The sequence below is a fragment of the Oncorhynchus kisutch genome, linkage group LG18, assembly GCF_002021735.2.
Source record: "Oncorhynchus kisutch isolate 150728-3 linkage group LG18, Okis_V2, whole genome shotgun sequence".
NCBI classification, from domain to species: Eukaryota; Metazoa; Chordata; class Actinopteri; order Salmoniformes; family Salmonidae; genus Oncorhynchus; species Oncorhynchus kisutch.
In genome coordinates, this window is record NC_034191.2 from 79,152,634 (window position 1) to 79,174,400 (window position 21,767).

Below are 21,767 nucleotides of genomic sequence, written 5' to 3' on the forward strand. Positions count from 1 at the left end.
ACGACTCCAAGATGTTGTCACGGTTCACACATCATAACGACTCCAAGATGTTGTCACGGTTCACACATCATAGAGTCTGACAGGATAACGACTCCAAGGTGTTGTCAGGGTTCACACATCATAACGACTCCAAGATGTTGTCACGGTTCACACATCATAGAGTCTGACAGGATAACGACTCCAAGATGTTGTCACGGTTCACATATCAGAGTCTGACAGGATAATGACTCCAAGATGTTGTCACGGTTCACATATCAGAGTCTGACAGGATAACGACTCCAAGATGTTGTCACGGTTCACACATCATAGAGTCTGACAGGATAACGACTCCAAGATGTTGTCACGGTTCACACATCATAGAGTCTGACAGGATAACGACTCCAAGATGTTGTCACGGTTCACACATCATAGAGTCTGACAGGATAACGACTCCAAGATGTTGTCACGGTTCACACATCATAGAGTCTGACAGGATAACGACTCCAAGATGTTGTCACGGTTCACACATCATAGAGTCTGACAGGATAACGACTCCAAGATGTTGTCACGGTTCACACATCATAGAGTCTGACAGGATAACGACTCCAAGATGTTGTCACGGTTCACACATCAAAGAGTCTGACAGGATAACGACTCCAAGATGTTGTCACGGTTCACACATCATAGAGTCTGACAGGATAACGACTCCAAGATGTTGTCACGGTTCACACATCATAGAGTCTGACAGGATAACGACTCCAAGATGTTGTCACGGTTCACACATCATAGAGTCTGACAGGATAACGACTCCAAGATGTTGTCACGGTTCACACATCATAGAGTCTGACAGGATAACGACTCCAAGATGTTGTCACGGTTCACACATCATAGAGTCTGACAGGATAACGACTCCAAGGTGTTGTCACGGTTCACACATCATAACGACTCCAAGATGTTGTCACGGTTCACACATCATAACGACTCCAAGATGTTGTCACGGTTCACACATCATAGAGTCTGACAGGATAACGACTCCAAGATGGTGTCACGGTTCACACATCATAGAGTCTGACAGGATAACGACTCCAAGATGTTGTCACGGTTCACACATCATAGAGTCTGACAGGATAACGACTCCAAGATGTTGTCACGGTTCACACATCATAGAGTCTGACAGGATAACGACTCCAAGATGTTGTCACGGTTCACACATCATAGAGTCTGACAGGATAACGACTCCAAGATGTTGTCACGGTTCACACATCATAGAGTCTGACAGGATAACGACTCCAAGATGTTATCACGGTTCACATATCAGAGTCTGACAGGATAACGACTCCAAGATGTTGTCACGGTTCACACATCATAGAGTCTGACAGGATAACGACTCCAAGATGTTGTCACGGTTCACATATCAGAGTCTGACAGGATAACGACTCCAAGATGTCACGGTTCACACATCATAGAGTCTGACAGGATAACGACTCCAAGATGTTGTCACGGTTCACAATTCATAACGACTCCAAGATGTTGTCACGGTTCACACATCATAGAGTCTGACAGGATAACGACTCCAAGATGTTGTCACGGTTCACACATCATAACGACTCCAAGATGTTGTCACGGTTCACACATCAGAGTCTGACAGGATAACAACTCCAAGATGTTGTCACGGTTCACACATCATAACGACTCCAAGATGTTGTCACGGTTCACACATCATAGAGTCTGACAGGATAACGACTCCAAGATGTTGTCACGGTTCACACATCAAAGAGTCTGACAGGATAACGACTCCAAGATGTTGTCACGGTTCACACATCATAGAGTCTGACAGGATAACGACTCCAAGATGTTGTCACGGTTCACACATCATAGAGTCTGACAGGATAACGACTCCAAGATGTTGTCACGGTTCACACATCATAGAGTCTGACAGGATAACGACTCCAAGATGTTGTCACGGTTCACACATCATAGAGTCTGACAGGATAACGACTCCAAGGTGTTGTCACGGTTCACACATCAAAGAGTCTGACAGGATAACGACTCCAAGGTGTTGTCACGGTTCACACATCATAACGACTCCAAGATGTTGTCACAGTTCACACATCATAACGACTCCAAGATGTCACGGTTCACACATCATAGAGTCTGACAGGATAACGACTCCAAGGTGTTGTCACGGTTCACACATCATAACGACTCCAAGATGTTGTCACGGTTCACACATCATAGAGTCTGACAGGATAACGACTCCAAGATGTTGTCACGGTTCACACATCATAACGACTCCAAGATGTTGTCACGGTTCACACATCAGAGTCTGACAGGATAACAACTCCAAGATGTTGTCACGGTTCACACATCATAACGACTCCAAGATGTTGTCACGGTTCACACATCATAGAGTCTGACAGGATAACGACTCCAAGATGTTGTCACGGTTCACACATCAAAGAGTCTGACAGGATAACGACTCCAAGATGTTGTCACGGTTCACACATCATAGAGTCTGACAGGATAACGACTCCAAGATGTTGTCACGGTTCACACATCATAGAGTCTGACAGGATAACGACTCCAAGATGTTATCACGGTTCACATATCAGAGTCTGACAGGATAACGACTCCAAGATGTTGTCACGGTTCACACATCATAGAGTCTGACAGGATAACGACTCCAAGGTGTTGTCACGGTTCACACATCATAACGACTCCAAGATGTTGTCACGGTTCACACATCATAACGACTCCAAGATGTTGTCACGGTTCACACATCATAGAGTCTGACAGGATAACGACTCCAAGGTGTTGTCACGGTTCACACATCATAACGACTCCAAGATGTTGTCACGGTTCACACATCATAACGACTCCAAGATGTTGTCACGGTTCACACATCATAGAGTCTGACAGGATAACGACTCCAAGGTGTTGTCACGGTTCACACATCATAACGACTCCAAGATGTTGTCACAGTTCACACATCATAACGACTCCAAGATGTTGTCACGGTTCACACATCATAGAGTCTGACAGGATAACGACTCCAAGATGTTGTCACGGTTCACATATCAGAGTCTGACAGGATAATGACTCCAAGATGTTGTCACGGTTCACATATCAGAGTCTGACAGGATAACGACTCCAAGATGTTGTCACGGTTCACACATCATAGAGTCTGACAGGATAACGACTCCAAGATGTTGTCACGGTTCACACATCATAGAGTCTGACAGGATAACGACTCCAAGATGTTGTCACGGTTCACACATCATAGAGTCTGACAGGATAACGACTCCAAGATGTTGTCACGGTTCACACATCATAGAGTCTGACAGGATAACGACTCCAAGATGTTGTCACGGTTCACACATCATAGAGTCTGACAGGATAACGACTCCAAGATGTTGTCACGGTTCACACATCATAGAGTCTGACAGGATAACGACTCCAAGATGTTGTCACGGTTCACACATCATAGAGTCTGACAGGATAACGACTCCAAGATGTTGTCACGGTTCACACATCATAGAGTCTGACAGGATAACGACTCCAAGATGTTGTCACGGTTCACACATCATAGAGTCTGACAGGATAACGACTCCAAGATGTTGTCACGGTTCACACATCATAGAGTCTGACAGGATAACGACTCCAAGGTGTTGTCACGGTTCACACATCATAACGACTCCAAGATGTTGTCACGGTTCACACATCATAACGACTCCAAGATGTTGTCACGGTTCACACATCATAGAGTCTGACAGGATAACGACTCCAAGATGGTGTCACGGTTCACACATCATAGAGTCTGACAGGATAACGACTCCAAGATGTTGTCACGGTTCACACATCATAGAGTCTGACAGGATAACGACTCCAAGATGGTGTCACGGTTCACACATCATAGAGTCTGACAGGATAACGACTCCAAGATGTTGTCACGGTTCACACATCATAGAGTCTGACAGGATAACGACTCCAAGATGTTGTCACGGTTCACACATCATAGAGTCTGACAGGATAACGACTCCAAGATGTTGTCACGGTTCACACATCATAGAGTCTGACAGGATAACGACTCCAAGATGTTGTCACGGTTCACACATCATAGAGTCTGACAGGATAACGACTCCAAGATGTTGTCACGGTTCACACATCATAGAGTCTGACAGGATAACGACTCCAAGATGTTGTCACGGTTCACATATCAGAGTCTGACAGGATAACGACTCCAAGATGTTGTCACGGTTCACACATCATAACGACTCCAAGATGTTGTCACGGTTCACACATCATAACGACTCCAAGATGTTGTCACGGTTCACACATCATAGAGTCTGACAGGATAACGACTCCAAGATGTTGTCACGGTTCACACATCATAGAGTCTGACAGGATAACGACTCCAAGATGTTGTCACGGTTCACACATCATAGAGTCTGACAGGATAACGACTCCAAGATGTTGTCACGGTTCACACATCATAGAGTCTGACAGGATAACGACTCCAAGATGTTGTCACGGTTCACACATCATAGAGTCTGACAGGATAACGACTCCAAGATGTTGTCACGGTTCACACATCATAGAGTGACAGGATAACGACTCCAAGATGTTATCACGGTTCACACATCATAGAGTCTGACAGGATAACGACTCCAAGATGTTGTCACGGTTCACACATCATAGAGTCTGACAGGATAACGACTCCAAGATGTTGTCACGGTTCACACATCATAGAGTCTGACAGGATAACGACTCCAAGATGTTGTCACGGTTCACACATCATAGAGTCTGACAGGATAACGACTCCAAGATGTTGTCACGGTTCACACATCAAAGAGTCTGACAGGATAACGACTCCAAGATGTTGTCACGGTTCACACATCATAGAGTCTGACAGGATAACGACTCCAAGATGTTGTCACGGTTCACACATCAAAGAGTCTGACAGGATAACGACTCCAAGGTGTTGTCACGGTTCACACATCATAGAGTCTGACAGGATAACGACTCCAAGATGTTGTCACGGTTCACACATCATAACGCCTCCAAGATGTTGTCACGGTTCACACATCATAACGACTCCAAGATGTTGTCACGGTTCACACATCAGAGTCTGACAGGAGGCATTTACAGGTCTAAAAAAAGGACTAAAATCATCATGATTTTCTGAAAAAATGGTTTGTGATATATATATATTTTTAAGAGTAAAAAGCATGTAATGAGAGAATTGTAATGAGAGAATTGTATGAGAGAATTGTAATGAGAGAATTGTAATGAGAGAATTGTAATGAGAGAATTGTAATGAGAGAATTGTAATGAGAGAATTGTAATGAGAGAATTGTAATGAGAGAATTGTAATGAGAGAATTGTAATGAGAGAATTGTAATGAGAGAATTGTAATGAGAGAATTGTAGGAGAGAATTGTATGAGAGAATTGTATGAGAGAATTGTATGAGAGAATTGTAATGAGAGAATTGTAGGAGAGAATTGTATGAGAGAATTGTATGAGAGAATTGCCAAGACAACGAAAGATACCTATGATGACATGGAATGCTGGCTCTATGGTTCCTGACAGAAAGGGTACTTAGAGATAATCTGGAAACAGTTTTAGGAACAGAAACTAAACAGACACTAATACAAATTGAATTGAAGAAGAAGAATTTGTCCTGTCTGTGGTTGCAGAAGCAGAACAGGCCCTAGCGTCTGCTGTTTATTAAAGGCTCATGTGCATGAACATACAACAAGGCCTTGGGGCTAATTGTAGTTGTTGAAAACACGTTCGGTGAATCTCCCCGTCCATTCTTTATGTTGTACCTCAGAAGGGATAGTCCCTACTCTCTCCAGAAGCTCTGTAGATTATTATTATTATTGGAATACACTTGAGGTATTATCTTGTCCCTGTTCATTTCCTGACTGAATGAGCAGGTGGACTCTTTCTGCATGCATGCAAACACACACACACACAACCTTTCACTAGGGTAATTACCAGGCGTAAACACTGCCCTTGTAGTCCATCGTGTCTGTCAAGCTCTCCTTAACATTTGTCAAATGACTCACTAAACTTTAGGCTAATCCTTGAAACCACAGTGACAACAACATTGCAGGCAGTGACTGTGTGTATAGATGTATTTGCGTATGACACATTCTTTAATAACAGTCACATGACTGAGGGAGTATAGGCTAGCAGTACAAACATTGGCAGGTTGAAATAAAACCTCTGACCAAGAGCGAGGAAATTAGCCGTGAGGAGATAAGATCTCATGTCAGGGAAAAGTGCAAATTAAATACGGAATGAGTTATAGCATTTCAGTAAATGACATTGATTGTAGTTCTTCACAATATAGCCCGAACATGCACTTTGAATAATTCTAGGTAAGCCAACAAGGTGGTCCCTAATTGTTTACAACTGTGTTTTGCAACAAAGATACTGAGCAACAAAAAAATGTTTTTCCCTGCTGGCCTGTCCCATCTGTGCTGGTTTATAAAACAGGTGATCAGTGACTACCAGGCACTAGTGTCTTGTCAGTCAACCACTGGTGGGTTGAACAGAACAGTCATTCCCCTTCAAAAATTAAAAATTCAAATGACCAATTTGTGTGCAATCAGTTACATTCTTCTCAGTGATAAAATAATGTGTCAGGAATGCTCAATTTATCTGTTTCTAACTACAGGAAACGATTTCAAAACAATCTGAGATTGTGAGTACATGGCTTGTTGAAATTACGTGGAATGACCCAACAGCAAAGGTCCCTGCCTGGGTTGTTGTTACTGTTGCTAATCAGTCAAATAACTAAATAGCTCATTCACTCACACCCCCAGCCATTACCCAATGCTCTGCTTGACGCATAATGTAGCCTCCTAGTAGGAGCAGCTCTCTACTCTTTCTGCTAATAGTTGCCTGGGCAGCAGCTAGTGTGCTTCATGGATCTCCACTGCCCAGACTACCTGGTTAGCATGCCTCACGAGTTTGACGTACCTGACAGCCTTTCTTGTGGTGAAATCCGACTACCACGATATGCAACACGGGTCCTTTGAGTTCCTCTTTGCCATTCAACTCCATGGCCCCCGATATTTTTTGGGCAGTTATGTGTTGTTTTCCACTTGAGAGACCAATGTAAACAGCGTTGAAATGAACTGGAGCTGCTCTTTTAGGTGTTCCTGGAATCGACGTCCGCAGTCACACAATCAACCCAAGGGACTTTCTCTTCCGCCTCCTCGGTTCCAGTAGCGGGATGACGTCACTCAAAATGAAGCGCCTCTGCTTTGGGCCATGACTCTTTAATGAATGTTTTCATAAATCATTTTTCACCGAATCAAATAATCCCATTTTCTATTATGTTTGGGCTGCATCAAATCAGTGAATTTATGATTTAATTGATCATAGTCATAATGAAAACGACCCCCCCCCAGTGCTTGGATACAATAAAACATCAGTGTTTGATTGTTTCAGTCTGATTATTTTTTGGGTTGATCGGTCGATCGATTACTTCCGCCTTTCTTCAAACGAAACATGGCAGCCACTCCAGCTACGAATCCGTCACAGTTGCTCCCACTTGGTTTGTGTGATTTTCTTCATATTGTGTATGAAATTATACAGATAACAAGCACGTCGGTAACGCTCAATGCGGGGTTGTAATTGAAATATACCCATTTACAGATATGTAATGCAGGAGTCATGTAAACGAGTAGTTGTAGCATGTCCGCATTGCAAAGCTAGCTAACGTGAGCTAGCTAAGGAGCAAAAGTAGCCAAACGTTACCCGCCGGCCAGGATGTCACAGATATGAGCTAAATGTTTCAACTACAGCCATTTTCTGTATTACATTCATGCCATATGACTTTCATTTATATATTTTCAAATTAAGTTAGCTAACTACATTTTGAAACAACGCTAGCTAACTAGGCAACCAACCAGATTAGCCTAATTCAAACTCTCGCGGGAATGTTTGGGCTACTCCAAATCAGGTTCTGCAGTCCCAGGTGCAGGCTTTTGTTCCAGCCCATCACTAACCCACTTGATTCAGTCAAATAATACATTAGTCATGGTCATCGGTCTGTACAATGATTACACCTAGCAGAATCAAGATGTGCGTTCGGTTGCTGGAAGCCTGACACAAAGCATGTAGTTCTCTTGATCGTCAGTCTGTGATTTCAACATGTTTTTCTTGTGTTCTTTCAGAGCTCGTGGACAAATGTATAGGTTCCCGAATCCATATCGTCATGAAGAACGACAAAGAAATTGTTGGCACCCTGTTGGGTTTTGACGATTTTGTCAGTATCCTTTACACAAACGTCCTACGAAACATCTAATTATTTATCCTTCATTGTAGAGCTGTGGGAAACCCTATGCTCCGATAGGATTTTGCTCTCCAGCCCTAATCTAACTAACACACCCGCTTGTATTAACCAGCCGCTCATTCGGACCTCGACTATCTGAAGCGGGTGTGTTTGTATAGGGCTGGAGCAAAAGCCCCCCCCCCCCAGTCACTCTCCAGGAGGAGGGTTTGCTACCGCTGCAGAAGTATGGTACATTGTACAAAACCAGTCCTTATTGAATTTAAACATTTGCCATACTGTAATCATTTAGTTTGTCAGTGTACAGATTATCCTTCACCCACCCACCTTCAGACATGGTGCTCGAGGACGTGACAGAATTGTAAGTACACAAGTATTACAGTTCACTTACATGGAGTGGAATCACACGGCTGCTTATACATAGGTCCCAAATGACACTCTATTCCCAAAATTGTGCACTACTTTATACATAGGATGTGTCCCAAATGACACTCTATTCCCAAAATAGTGCACTACTTTATACATAGGGTGTGTCCCAAATGACACTCTATTCCCAATATAGTGCACTACTTTCAACCAGGGCTCATAGTGCTTTAATTAAAAGTTGTGAATGATAGCCTATATGGATTGCTCTCTTGGGCCCTGTCTAGAAAACAACCCTAGCTAGCCCACCTTCCTCTCCGGTGCCATCTTAAGAGCAGTATGTTGCTAAATCCAGTAAACCCATTGGAGGTGAAGAGCTTCAGCAGTAGCCTATCACCACACAGCTTCAACCTGTCCCAATTCTTTCAGCTCTACAGAGGTACCCTGGTGTAGGACAGGTGTTGAATCTTTCCTCTTGATGACTCTTGTTTTTTAGTGAAATCACACCGGAGGGAAGGAGGATCACCAAACTGGATCAGATACTGCTCAACGGCAACAACATCACCATGGTGAGCATATTATGACTATAGATGTATTATCTGATTGTCAAATGGAGTGCGACAGACCACCATCCTATCCAGAGGGATTGTATATCAAGCTGCCATGTCCTGCTCCTGTCCTATGGGCCATTCTTGCTCAGACGAGGCTTTTCTTAACCTTTTTTTTTTTTACTAGATTGTCAAATGCTTGACGCAGCAGCCGTATGCTGATTATAGATAGGTGCTAATGATGATGCTGATTGTCCTGACCCATTCTGTTGTATCCTTCTCTTTTCCAGCTCATACCTGGAGGTGAAGGGCCCGAAGTATGAACATAACATTTAGCTGAAAACAGTTTTTACGTTGTGGATGTATACTTGCCTTCCTACTTACTCTCCTCAGTTTGATGCTTTATTATGGTTCTTTTGGTTTTTAGTTTTGAGAAAATAATTGAAACAAAAGTTGTTTTTTTTCCTAATGAAGGCTTGATAAAGGTTTGTGTACAGAGCAACAGTTGGTTGGAACTTTGACATGTGTAACGTCAACCATTTCTACTTTAGTGGTGAGAAACAGTCCGTTTTTTTGTTATAAATAAATCAGTGATTGAAAATAAACAACCGCCAGTGTGTTCATTTGTAGCTCCTAAAGGACAAGGCAGAGCATCATGAACTTCTGCCGTGGGTTGACTGTCCTCTCTCTCCTCACCACAGAACATCGGATGTCATTTTCTGTTTATTTCCCTAACAATTCTACACGTTAGAAATCACCACCGTTCATCGACACCCCAGCAGCTGATCTACAGCCTGTTTATGGTGTGTCTCGTCTTTTTTAATAGTGCATCTGTTGCTTCCAGAGTTGCAAAATCATCATTTAGTCTCTAGGTTCAGTGTTCAATATTAAGATGAGTTTATTAGCATGAAAAAAAACAACAGGCTAATCTGGACACTGATGTACAAATAGAAACAGCACTGATTGAGTGATTGGTATTGTAGTATACACCTGGAAAATATCACATGGTTGAAATGAATTCAACCCCACTATTCTCTCATTCCTCTTCATCCCTTCACCTGGGTGTCAGCCTGTTTGTGCCAAATACTTGTCATGTTGCTTGACAAGGAAAGAGTACAACGAAATCTGGGACCAGGCTACTTCCTCCTCCTCTCATGCATCTCAATACATTGAGGGCTTCTCTTCTCCTTTCGGATTGGTCACTTTTTCCAGGTTCTTGCTGATGATGTCATACAGTTCCACCTGCAACACACAAACATTGATGAAGTGAGTGGTCTTGTATACTGGTGTTTTATCTTTTCATTTTTTTAACCTTTTAACTAGGCAAGTCAGTTAAGAACAAATTCTTATTGACAATGACGGCCTCCTTCAGGGACAGAACAACAGATTTTTACCTTGTCAGCTCGAGGATTTGATCTTGCAACCTTTCGGTTACTAGTCTCAACGCTCTAACCACTAGGCTACGCTGCTGCCCCTATAGGCCTATAGCTGGATCTAAACAACAGACGTTGTGGGAAATGGTTTCATCTTGATGTTGCGTCTACTTTTGAGGTATGAAAACATCTGACAAAACGTTAATTTACGAGTGACCTTCACTTGTTTACTTATAGATTGACTTATTAAAGCTGCAATATGTACCTTTTTGACCAAATTCACATAGAAATGTGAGTTATAGATCTGTCATCCTCATTGAAAGAAAGTCTAAGAAATTGTAGATCAGTTCTATATGCACTATTTCTGTGCTTAAGTTGATTTATTTTTTTGTCTCTTTTTTGATAGTATCTTGCCTCTCCCAAATGGTACCCTTTTCACTGTAGCCCTATGTCAAAAGTAGTGCACTATATAGGAAATAGGGTGCCATTTGAGATTAAATCAGTCACTCACATAGAAGCCACGGATGTCCAGGAGGATGACTCTGATGTCAGAGTAGACAGCCTCATCCTTCTCATGGACCAGTGAGCGGTAGTCCATCTGATTTTAACCAGAAGGAGGAGAAACATAGGGATGAGGAAGGAAGAGGAGGAGGAGAAACATAGGGATGAGGAAGGAAGAGGAGGAGGAGAAACATAGGGATGAGGAAGGAAGAGGAGGAGGAGAAACATAGGGATGAGGAAGGAAGAGGAGGAGGAGAAACATAGGGATGAGGAAGGAAGAGGAGGAGGAGAAACATAGGGATGAGGAAGGAAGAGGAGGAGGAGAAACATAGGGATGAGGAAGGAAGAGGAGGAGGAGAAACATAGGGATGAGGAAGGAAGAGGAGGAGGAGAAACATAGGGATGAGGAAGGAAGAGGAGGAGGAGAAACATAGGGATGAGGAAGAAGCGGAGGAGGATAGAAAGGGGAGGAGAAACATAGGGATGAGGAAGGAGAGGGAGGAGGAGAAACATAGGGATGAGGAAGGAAGAGGAGGAGGAGAAACATAGGGATGAGGAAGGAGAGGAGGAGGAGAAACATAGGGATGAGGAAGGAAGAGGAGGAGGAGAACATAGGGATGAGGAAGGAAGAGGAGGAGGAGAACATAGGGATGAGGAAGGAAGAGGAGGAGGAGAAACATAGGGATGAGGAAGGAAGAGGGGGAGGAGAAACATAGGATGAGGAAGGAAGAGGAGGAGGAGAAACATAGGATGAGGAAGGAAGAGGAGGAGGAGAAACATAGGGATGAGGAGGAAGAGGAGGAGGAGAAACATAGGGATGAGGAAGGAAGAGGAGGAGGAGAAACATAGGGATGAGGAAGGAAGAGGAGGAGGAGAAACATAGGGATGAGGAAGGAAGAGGAGGAGGAGAAACATAGGGATGAGGAAGGAAGAGGAGGAGGAGAAACATAGGGATGAGGAAGGAAGAGGAGGAGGAGAAACATAGGGATGAGGAAGGAAGAGGAGGAGGAGAAACATAGGGATGAGGAAGGAAGAGGAGGAGGAGAAACATAGGGATGAGGAAGGAAGAGGAGGAGGAGAAACATAGGGATGAGGAAGGAAGAGGAGGAGGAGAAACATAGGGATGAGGAAGGAAGAGGAGGAGGAGAAACATAGGGATGAGGAAGGAAGAGGAGGAGGAGAAACATAGGGATGAGGAAGGAAGAGGAGGAGGAGAAACATAGGGATGAGGAAGAGGAGGAGGAGGAAACATAGGGGAGGGGAGAAACATAGGGATGAGGAAGGAAGAGGAGGAGGAGAAACATAGGGATGAGAAGGAAGAGGAGGAGGGAAACATAGGGATGAGGAAGGAAGAGGAGGAGGAGAAACATAGGGATGAGGAAGGAAGAGGAGGAGGAGAACATAGGGATGAGGAAGGAAGAGGGGAGGAGAAACATAGGGATGAGGAAGGAAGAGGAGGAGGAGAAACATAGGGATGAGGAAGGAAGAGGAGGAGGAGAAAACATAGGGATGAGGAAGGAAGAGGAGGAGGAGAACATAGGATGAGGAAGGAAGAGGAGAGAGGAGAAACATAGGGATGAGGAAGGAAGAGGAGGAGGAGAAAACATAGGGATGAGGAAGGAAGAGGAGGAGGAGAAACATAGGGATGAGAAGGAAGAGGAGGAGAGAAACATTAGGGATGAGGAAGGAAGAGGAGGAGGAGAAAACATAGGGATGAGGAAGGAAGAGGAGGAGGAGAAACATAGGGATGAGGAGGAAGAGGAGGAGGAGAAACATAGGGATGAGGAAGGAAGAGGAGGAGGAGAAACATAGGGATGAGGAAGGAAGAGGAGGAGGAGAAACATAGGGATGAGGAAGGAAGAGGAGGAGGAGAAAACATAGGGATGAGGAAGGAAGAGGAGGAGGAGAACATAGGGATGAGGAAGGAAGAGGAGGAGGAGAACATAGGGATGAGGAAGGAAGAGGAGGAGGAGAAACATAGGGATGAGGAAGGAAGAGGAGGAGGAGAAACATAGGGATGAGGAAGGAAGAGGAGGAGGAGAAACATAGGGGATGAGGAAGGAGGAGGGAGGAGGAGAAACATAGGGATGAGAAGGAAGAGGAGGAGGAGAACCATAGGGATGGAAGGAAGGAAGAGGAGGAGGAGAAACATAGGGATGAGGAAGGAAGAGGAGGAGGAGAAACATAGGGATGAGGAAGGAAGAGGAGGAGGAGAAAACATAGGGATGAGGAAGGAAGAGGAGGAGGAGAAACATAGGGATGAGGAAGGAAGAGGAGGAGGAGAAACATAGGGATGAGGAAGGAAGAGGAGGAGGAGAAACATAGGGATGAGAAGGAGAGGAGGAGGAGAAAACATAGGGATGAGGAAGGAAGAGGAGGAGGAGAAACATAGGGATGAGGAAGGAAGAGGAGGAGGAGAAACATAGGGATGAGGAAGGAAGAGGAGGAGGAGAAACATAGGGATGAGGAAGGAAGAGGAGGAGGAGAAACATAGGGATGAGGAAGGAAGAGGAGGAGGAGAACATAGGGATGAGGAAGGAAGAGGAGGAGGAGAAACATAGGGATGAGGAAGGAAGAGGAGGAGGAGAAACATAGGGATGAGGAAGGAAGAGGAGGAGGAGAAACATAGGGATGAGGAAGGAAGAGGAGGAGGAGAAACATAGGGATGAGGAAGGAAGAGGAGGAGGAGAAACATAGGGATGAGGAAGGAAGAGGAGGAGGAAGAACATAGGGCATGAGGAAGGAAGAGGAGGAGGAGAAACATAGGGATGAGGAAGGAAGAGGAGGAGGAGAAACATAGGGATGAGGAAGGAAGAGGAGGAGGAGAACATAGGGATGAGGAAGGAAGAGGAGGAGGAGAAACATAGGGATGAGGAAGGAAGAGGAGGAGGAGAAACATAGGGATGAGGAAGGAAGAGGAGGAGGAGAAACATAGGGATGAGGAAGGAAGAGGAGGAGGAGAAACATAGGGATGAGGAAGGAAGAGGAGGAGGAGAAACATAGGGATGAGGAAGGAAGAGGAGGAGGAGGAAACATAGGGATGAGGAAGGAAGAGGAGGAGGAGAAACATAGGGAGGAGGAAGGAAGAGGAGGAGGAGAAACATAGGGATGAGGAAGGAAGAGGAGGAGGAGAAACATAGGGATGAGGAAGGAAGAGGAGGAGGAGAAACATAGGGATGAGGAAGGAAGAGGAGGAGGAGAAACATAGGGATGAGGAAGGAAGAGGAGGAGGAGGAGAAACATAGGGATGAGGAAGGAAGAGGAGGAGGAGAAGAAACATAGGGATGAGGAAGGAAGAGGAGGAGGAGAAACATAGGGATGAGGAAGGAAGAGGGAGGAGGAGAAACATAGGATGAGGAAGGAAGAGGAGGAGGAGAAACATAGGGATGAGGAAGGAAGGAGGAAAGGGGAAGGAGGGGGAGGAGGAAACATAGGGATGAGGAAGGAAGAGGAGGAGGAGAAACATAGGGATGAGGAAGGAAGAGGAGGAGGAGAAACATAGGGATGAGGAAGGAAGAGGAGGAGGAGAAACAGGGATGAGGAAGGAAGAGGAGGAGGAGAAACATAGATGAGGAAGGAAGAGGAGGAGGAGAAACATAGATGAGGAAGGAAGAGGAGGAGGAGAAACATAGATGAGGAAGGAAGAGGAGGAGGAGAAACATAGATGAGGAAGGAAGAGGAGGAGGAGAAACATAGATGAGGAAGGAAGAGGAGGAGGAGAAACATAGATGAGGAAGGAAGAGGAGGAGGAGAAACATAGATGGGAAGGAAGAGGAGGAGGAGAAACATAGATGAGGAAGGAAGAGGAGGGAGGAAGGAAGAGGAGGAGGAGAAACATAGGGATGAGAAGGAAGAGGAGGAGAAAACATAGGATGAGGAAGGAAGAGGAGGAGAAACATAGGGATGAGGAAGGGAAGAGAGGAGAAACATAGGGATGAGGAAGGAAGAGGAGGAGAAAACATAGGGATGAGGAAGGAAGAAGGAAGGAGAAGAAACATAGGGATGAGGAAGAGGAGGAGGAGGAAGAAACATAGGGATGAGGAAGAGGAGGGAGGAGGAGAAACATAGGATGAGGAAGAGGAAGAGGAGGAGAAACATAGGGATGAGGAAAGAGGAGGAGGAGGAGAAACATAGGGATGAGGAAGGAAGAGGAGGAGGAGAAACAGGGATGAGGAAGGAAGAGGGGAGGAGAAAACACAGGGATGAGGAAGGAAGTTGAGTGAGGAGAAACACAGGGATGAGGAAGGAAGAGGAGAGGAGAAAACCAGGGATGAGGAAGGAAGAGGAGGAGGAGAAACACAGGGATGAGGAAGGAAGAGGAGGAGGAGAAACACAGGGATGAGGAAGGAAGAGGAGGAGAAACATAGGGATGAGGAAGGAAGAGGAGGAGAAACAGGATGAGGAAGGAAGAGGAGGAGGAGGAGAAAACAGGGATGAGGAAGGAAGAGGAGGAGGAGGAGAAACAGGGATGAGGAAGGAAGAGGAGGAGGAGGAGAAACAGGGATGAGGAAGGAAGAGGAGGAGGAGGAGAAACAGGGATGAGGAAGGAAGAGGACAAGGAGAGATGTGTTACGACATCGGGTCATAGTTGAATACAGAATTTGGTAGTGTCTACAAATGCCAATTCTCACCACATGAGTTGACTTGGAGGCTTTAGCCACTGCATCACCCCTCTCTGAAAAGTACCTGAAGGAACAATAGTGACGGTCACCTGTATAATATTTTTAATATGTCAAATGTATAATGACCTCCAAGAGCTCTGGGTTACTTGAAAGCATGAAAATGTGTCCTACTTGTTAATGTTGGTGTGGAAGCCGTCCACTTTTGTCTTCACTGCAGCGATTCTCTCCAAGATTTTCTCCTGGATATAATAAGCACGAGGACATGTCGATCTTGATGAAACACCATGAGCCTCAGTTATAAACGCTACGTACAAAATCTACCCCCCCCCCCCCCCCCCCCCCCCCCAAAAGAACAGGCATGAAGCAGTTTCCCCCCACAAAAGTTAAGATTTAATTTTTTAAAAACTTAACATGGCATGAGGATGTTCTTTAACCTACATACACACTTACATTTTCTAGTGGATGAAGTATTACATTGAAAGCAGGCAGGTAAGGATGTGCAAATGGAGGATGTGATGACCATGCTTAAAAACAAGATTACAGCCATTGGGCTAGTGAGAAGAGTGCAAAAATCTAAGCATTTTATTTGGCGAATCTAAAATAAAGTCATACGAGTAGTTTTTTTTTAAATCCTATTTTATTTTTAATAACTATTGCGGAATAAATTCCTTGCGTTTTCTAGCGGTGACGGGTTCATATTCCCCAAAGTAGCGGTACAACAAATTACCATGCGCATCGCATTTAATTGGGCCTAGTAAATATGTATTGGGCTATGTATTTAAAGTGTTGCTGTATGCGATCCCATAGGCAACACAGTTTATAATACAGTCAAATTTAACAGGTGATCAGTTTATTTTTTTTACACTAAAGCACATATGCTAGTACTGTAATATATATTTTAAAAAATTGGACTAGCCTATGCAATGTTTCAGAATTCGGGGGCAGACCAGCATATTTAGCTTGGTTGGGGGAGAAGTCGATTCAAAACATTGTTCATGTCAAACGTTCTGCTGGCAGGTCCACAACAATTTGCCCTCGTTTTCTTTCAGAAACGGTCCCAGTCCTTTACCAAATACAGCATGTTACTTCAAAAGATGAAATCATTCTGCCAATACCTCAAAACATTTGATCAAATTTGCTCTTTCTTTTAGAAACTGTCGTGGCCTAATGCCAACAGTTCCAAACTACACAGCGAATAAAAGGGAGTTATTGTCAACATGAAAGGTGAATGGAGGGCGTTTTCCAGACGGCGTTATAACGCTCGTTCACACGCGCACAGTTTTAGGATGGCTCTGATTTTTATAGCGGGAAACATGCGTATGTATGACGAGCGTTTTAAGTTTTTCTAAAAATCCATATTTGTAGACGTATGTATTTTCAAAAAATTTCGCATTCAGATATTTAGTGTGACATTTTACACAACGGTTATAAATGACGCCTCAGGAGAATACAGTTCCATCTGTAGCAGCTTAACCCCTTTTTCAGGAATGACCACTTGACTTTAAAGATGAACAAGTGTTGACCATTTACCTGGATTGCAACGCCAAAGTCGTTCCCATCCTCTATTTTGGGGATGAGATGCTGAATCCAGCAGGACACCTAAGACGACACCCAATGACAGAATATGTTCATCTTCACCAGCATTTTCATCTCTTTCAGTTCACCACAAGATGTCACTGTTTCTTCTATTGTATTTGTACTGTAATGATGGTCTCTCAGTGATAGTATCTCTGGTTATTCTTACTGTAATGATGGTCTCTCAGTGATAGTATCTCTGGTTATTCTTACTGTAATGATGGTCTCTCAGTGATAGTATCTCTGGTTATTCTTACTGTAATGATGGTCTCTCAGTGATAGTATCTCTGGTTATTCTTACTGTAATGATGGTCTCTCAGTGATAGTATCTCTGGTTATTCTTACTGTAATGATGGTCTCTCAGTGATAGTATCTCTGGTTATTCTTACTGTAATGATGGTCTCTCTCAGTGATCGTATCTCTGGTTATTCTTACTGTAATGATGGTCTCTCTCAGTGATAGTATATCTGGTTATTCTTACTATAATGATGGTCTCCCTCAGTGATAGGATCTCTGGTTATTCTTACTGTAATGATGGTCTCTCTCAGTGATAGGATCTCTGGTTATTCTTACTATAATGATGGTCTCCCTCAGTGATAGGATCTCTGGTTATTCTTACTGTAATGATGGTCTCTCTCAGTGATAGGATCTCTGGTTATTCTTACTATAATGATGGTCTCCCTCAGTGATAGGATCTCTGGTTATTCTTACTGTAATGATGGTCTCTCTCAGTGATAGGATCTCTGGTTATTCTTACTGTAATGATGGTCTCCCTCAGTGATAGTATCTCTGGTTTCACTCTGTCCAGCAGCTTCACAATCTTCTCATTCCCTTTGATAAGGCCACAGCTTGGAGCTGAAAGACACAAAATGAATAACACGAACTGAATCAACACACTACTTGGAATGATTTTCTAAGGCTGTTATAAATAGTTGGTCAGGGAACAACAGCCACAGGTTGACAGCCATGACTCTGACCGCTGTCTCTCACCTTTCTTCTTCTTCTTCTTCTCGTCATCATTCTTATCCGTCTCCATTTCCTGGAGGGAGAAAAATAAGTCAGTCTCTAGCAGTCAGTCAGTCAGTCTGTACCTATAGCAGTCAGTCAGTCTGTACCTGTAGCCGTCAGTCAGTCTGTACCTGTAGCCGTCAGTCAGTCTGTACCTGTAGCAGTCAGTCAGTCTGTCTGTACCTGTAGCAGTCAGTCAGTCTATTGTCATAGCCGTCAGTCAGTCAGTCAGTCTATTGTCATAGCCGTCAGTCAGTCAGTCTATTGTCATAGCCGTCAGTCAGTCAGTCTATTGTCATAGCCGTCAGTCAGTCAGTCTATTGTCATAGCCATCAGTCAGTCAGTCTATTGTCATAGCCATCAGTCAGTCAGTCTATTGTCATAGCCGTCAGTCAGTCAGTCTATTGGTCATAGCCGTTCAGTCAGTCTATTGTCATAGCCGTCAGTCAGTCAGTCTATTGTCATAGCCGTCAGTCAGTCAGTCTATTGTCATAGCCATCAGTCAGTCAGTCAGTCTATTGGTCATAGCCGTCAGTCAGTCTATTGTCATAGCCATCAGTCAGTCAGTCTATTGTCATAGCCGTCAGTCAGTCAGTCTATTGTCATAGCCATCAGTCAGTCAGTCTATTGTCATAGCCATCAGTCAGTCAGTCTATTGTCATAGCCATCAGTCAGTCAGTCTATTTCATAGCCATCAGTCAGTCAGTCAGTCTATTGGTCATAGCCGTCAGTCAGTCTATTGTCATAGCCATCAGTCAGTCAGTCTATTGTCATAGCCGTCAGTCAGTCAGTCTATTGTCATAGCCATCAGTCAGTCAGTCTATTGTCATAGCCATCAGTCAGTCAGTCTATTGTCATAGCCGTCAGTCAGTCAGTCTATTGGTCATCGCCGTCAGTCAGTCAGTCTATTGTCATAGCCGTCAGTCAGTCAGTCTATGTCATAGCCGTCAGTCAGTCAGTCTATTGTCATAGCCATCAGTCAGTCAGTCAGTCTATTGGTCATAGCCGTCAGTCAGTCTATTGTCATAGCCATCAGTCAGTCAGTCTATTGTCATAGCCGTCAGTCAGTCAGTCTATTGTCATAGCCGTCAGTCAGTCAGTCTATTGTCATAGCCGTCAGTCAGTCAGTCTATTGTCATAGCCATCAGTCAGTCAGTCTATTGTCATAGCCGTCAGTCAGTCTATTGTCATAGCCGTCAGTCAGTCTATTGTCATAGCCGTCAGTCAGTCAGTCTATTGTCATAGCCGTCAGTCAGTCTATTGTCATAGCCATCAGTCAGTCAGTCTATTGTCATAGCCGTCAGTCAGTCTATGTCATAGCCGTCAGTCAGTCAGTCTATTGTCATAGCCGTCAGTCAGTCAGTCTATTGTCATAGCCATCAGTCCAGTCTGTCTGTAGCCAAAAACCAACTGGAGACGCCCCACTCAACAGGAACTGAGTAAAGCAGAGATCTTCACATAAGACAGTAAGGTGGAGAGCCATGATGTGAGGATAAGATGTCCACCAAGGGAACCAAGAGGTCTCAGTCAAGTTATTAAATCCTGTTGATATATATGGTCAGCATTCCCTACTACCTATAGAGTGCACTACTTTTGACCAGGCCCATAGTAGTGCACAGGGTGCCCATTTGGGATGCAACACATGTATCTGGTTAGAAGAGCATGATAGTCAGTCACCTCATCCTCCGCAGTGGGAGGGTCTGGTATGGGGATGTTCAGAGGGGCTTGGAGAGTGGACATGTCTGGGAGGTTGAGATCATCCTCCTGGAAGAGACATGGGAGAGATAGATGAGAGGGAGGGAGGTAGAGGGTGGATGGAGGGAGAGATAGATGAGAGGAAGGGAGGTAGAGGGTGGAGGGAGAGATAGATAGATGGGAGGTCGAGGGGGGTAGAGGGTAGAGGGAGGGAGAGATAGATAGATGGGAGTTTGAGGTAGAGGGTGGAGGGAGGGAGAGATAGATAGATGGGAGTTGAGGTAGAGGGTGGAGGGAGGGGAGATAGATGAGATAGATGGGAGGTAGAGGGTGGAGGGAGGGGAGATAGATGGGAGGTAGAGGGTGGAGGGAGGGGAGATAGATGGGAGGTAGAGGGTGGAGGGAGGAGAGATAGATGAGAGGAAGGGAGGTAGAGGGTGGAGGGAGGGGAGATAGATGGAGGTAGAGGGTGGAGGGAGGGGAGATAGATGAGAGGAAGGGAGGTAGAGGGTGGAGGGAGGGGGAGATAGATGAGAGGAAGGGAGGTAGAGGGTGGGAGGGAGGGGAGATAGATGGGAGGTAGAGGGTGGAGGGAGAGGAGATAGATGAGAGGAAGGGAGGTAGAGGGTGGAGGGAGGTAGAGGGTGGAGGAGGGGAGATAGATGAGAGGAAGGGAGGTAGAGGGTGGAGGGAGGGGGAGATAGATGAGAGGAAGGGAGGTAGAGGGTGGAGGGAGGGGGAGATAGATGAGAGGAAGGGAGGTAGAGGGTGAGGGAGGGGAGATAGATGAGAGGAAGGGAGGTAGAGGGTGGAGGGAGGTAGAGGGTGGGGGGAAGGGAGAGATAGATGGGAGGGAGGAAGGGAGAGATAGATGAGAGGGAGGAAGGGAGAGATAGATGAGAGGAAGGGAGGTAGAGGGTGGAGGGAGGGGAGATAGATGAGAGGAAGGGAGGTAGAGGGTGGAGGGAGGGGAGATAGATGAGAGGAAGGGAGGTAGAGGGTGGAGGGAGGGAGGAAGGAAGAGATAGATAAGAGGAGGGGAGGTAGAGGGTGGGGGGAGGGGGAGATAGATGAGAGGAGGGTGAACGGAAGGTCAATTTCACAATGTAGGAAGGAACAGACCGTGACACAATGAGGCTTACCTTCAGCAGGTTGTCCCAGCTGAGAGATCTTCAATGGGATGTAGTTGGAAACAGATTAATCTGCCTGAAAGAAAAACAGAACTTGGTAGGGTACTAACTCCCCCATTCCCACAGGAACAGCATGCCCCCCTTTCTATTTTATTTAGGCAAGGCAGTTAAGAACAAATTCTTATTTTCAATGATGGCCTAAGGTGGGTTAACTGCCTGTTCAGGGGCAGAATGACAGATTTGTACCTTGACAGCTCGGGGATTTGAACTCTAACCACTAGGCTACCCTGCCGCCTCTACACTCTAACCACTAGGCTACCCTGCCACCCCATTTCAAATGGTAATGCCATCGCACCAGCACACATTTGTTGTTAACACAATAAGTCAAACACGTGACTAACCTGTTGATACAGAGACTGGTGGAAGTTCTCCACCTAAAGGCAAAGGGAAGAAAAGAAAGACGTGTTTAAGTGGTGCAAAAATTTGGCAAAATTTGTTTACTAAACTTTTACTGTAAAACATCTTAAACTCACAAGCAGGATCAATGTTAAACTAGGATGTATTGTGTAATAATTGTGTAATCTGTTGTAAATTAGCCTTCACACACACCACAACTATACAAAAGGTTGTGTTCCAGTCGGCTGCAAAGTATTTTTTTATATAC

General features: G+C 44.8%; 3 protein-coding genes across 3 annotated transcripts in view; 1 reads left to right on the forward strand and 2 right to left on the reverse strand.

The window, feature by feature from the left end:
* Positions 1 to 7,213, reverse strand: part of LOC109909304 (late secretory pathway protein AVL9 homolog) — a 48,801-nt gene extending 41,588 nt beyond the window's left edge. The window contains 1 exon segment of the mRNA XM_031796879.1: positions 6,971 to 7,213. Within this exon segment, the coding sequence (XP_031652739.1) occupies positions 6,971 to 7,054 (84 nt within the window). The 5' untranslated portion in view covers positions 7,055 to 7,213.
* Positions 7,214 to 7,439: 226 nt separating this feature from the next.
* On the forward strand, positions 7,440 to 9,804 carry LOC109884279 (U6 snRNA-associated Sm-like protein LSm5). The gene is made up of 5 exons (XM_020476265.2): positions 7,440 to 7,550; positions 8,173 to 8,268; positions 8,622 to 8,649; positions 9,148 to 9,220; positions 9,490 to 9,804. Exons 1-5 carry the CDS (start codon positions 7,505 to 7,507, stop codon positions 9,520 to 9,522), a joined length of 276 nt encoding a protein of 91 aa, XP_020331854.1. The 5' UTR covers positions 7,440 to 7,504; the 3' UTR covers positions 9,523 to 9,804.
* A 268-nt stretch (positions 9,805 to 10,072) lies between these two features.
* LOC109884280 (proteasome activator complex subunit 2-like) lies at positions 10,073 to 21,167 on the reverse strand (the record flags this gene model as incomplete). The annotated part of the gene is given in 10 exon segments (XM_031795316.1): positions 10,073 to 10,441; positions 11,084 to 11,170; positions 15,705 to 15,759; positions 15,867 to 15,934; positions 17,226 to 17,294; positions 18,028 to 18,125; positions 18,261 to 18,309; positions 19,956 to 20,042; positions 21,116 to 21,130; positions 21,132 to 21,167. Coding segments are annotated over 10 exon segments (645 nt in total), but the record flags the coding sequence as incomplete, so codon positions are not given.
* Between the last annotated feature and the right edge of the window lie 600 nt (positions 21,168 to 21,767).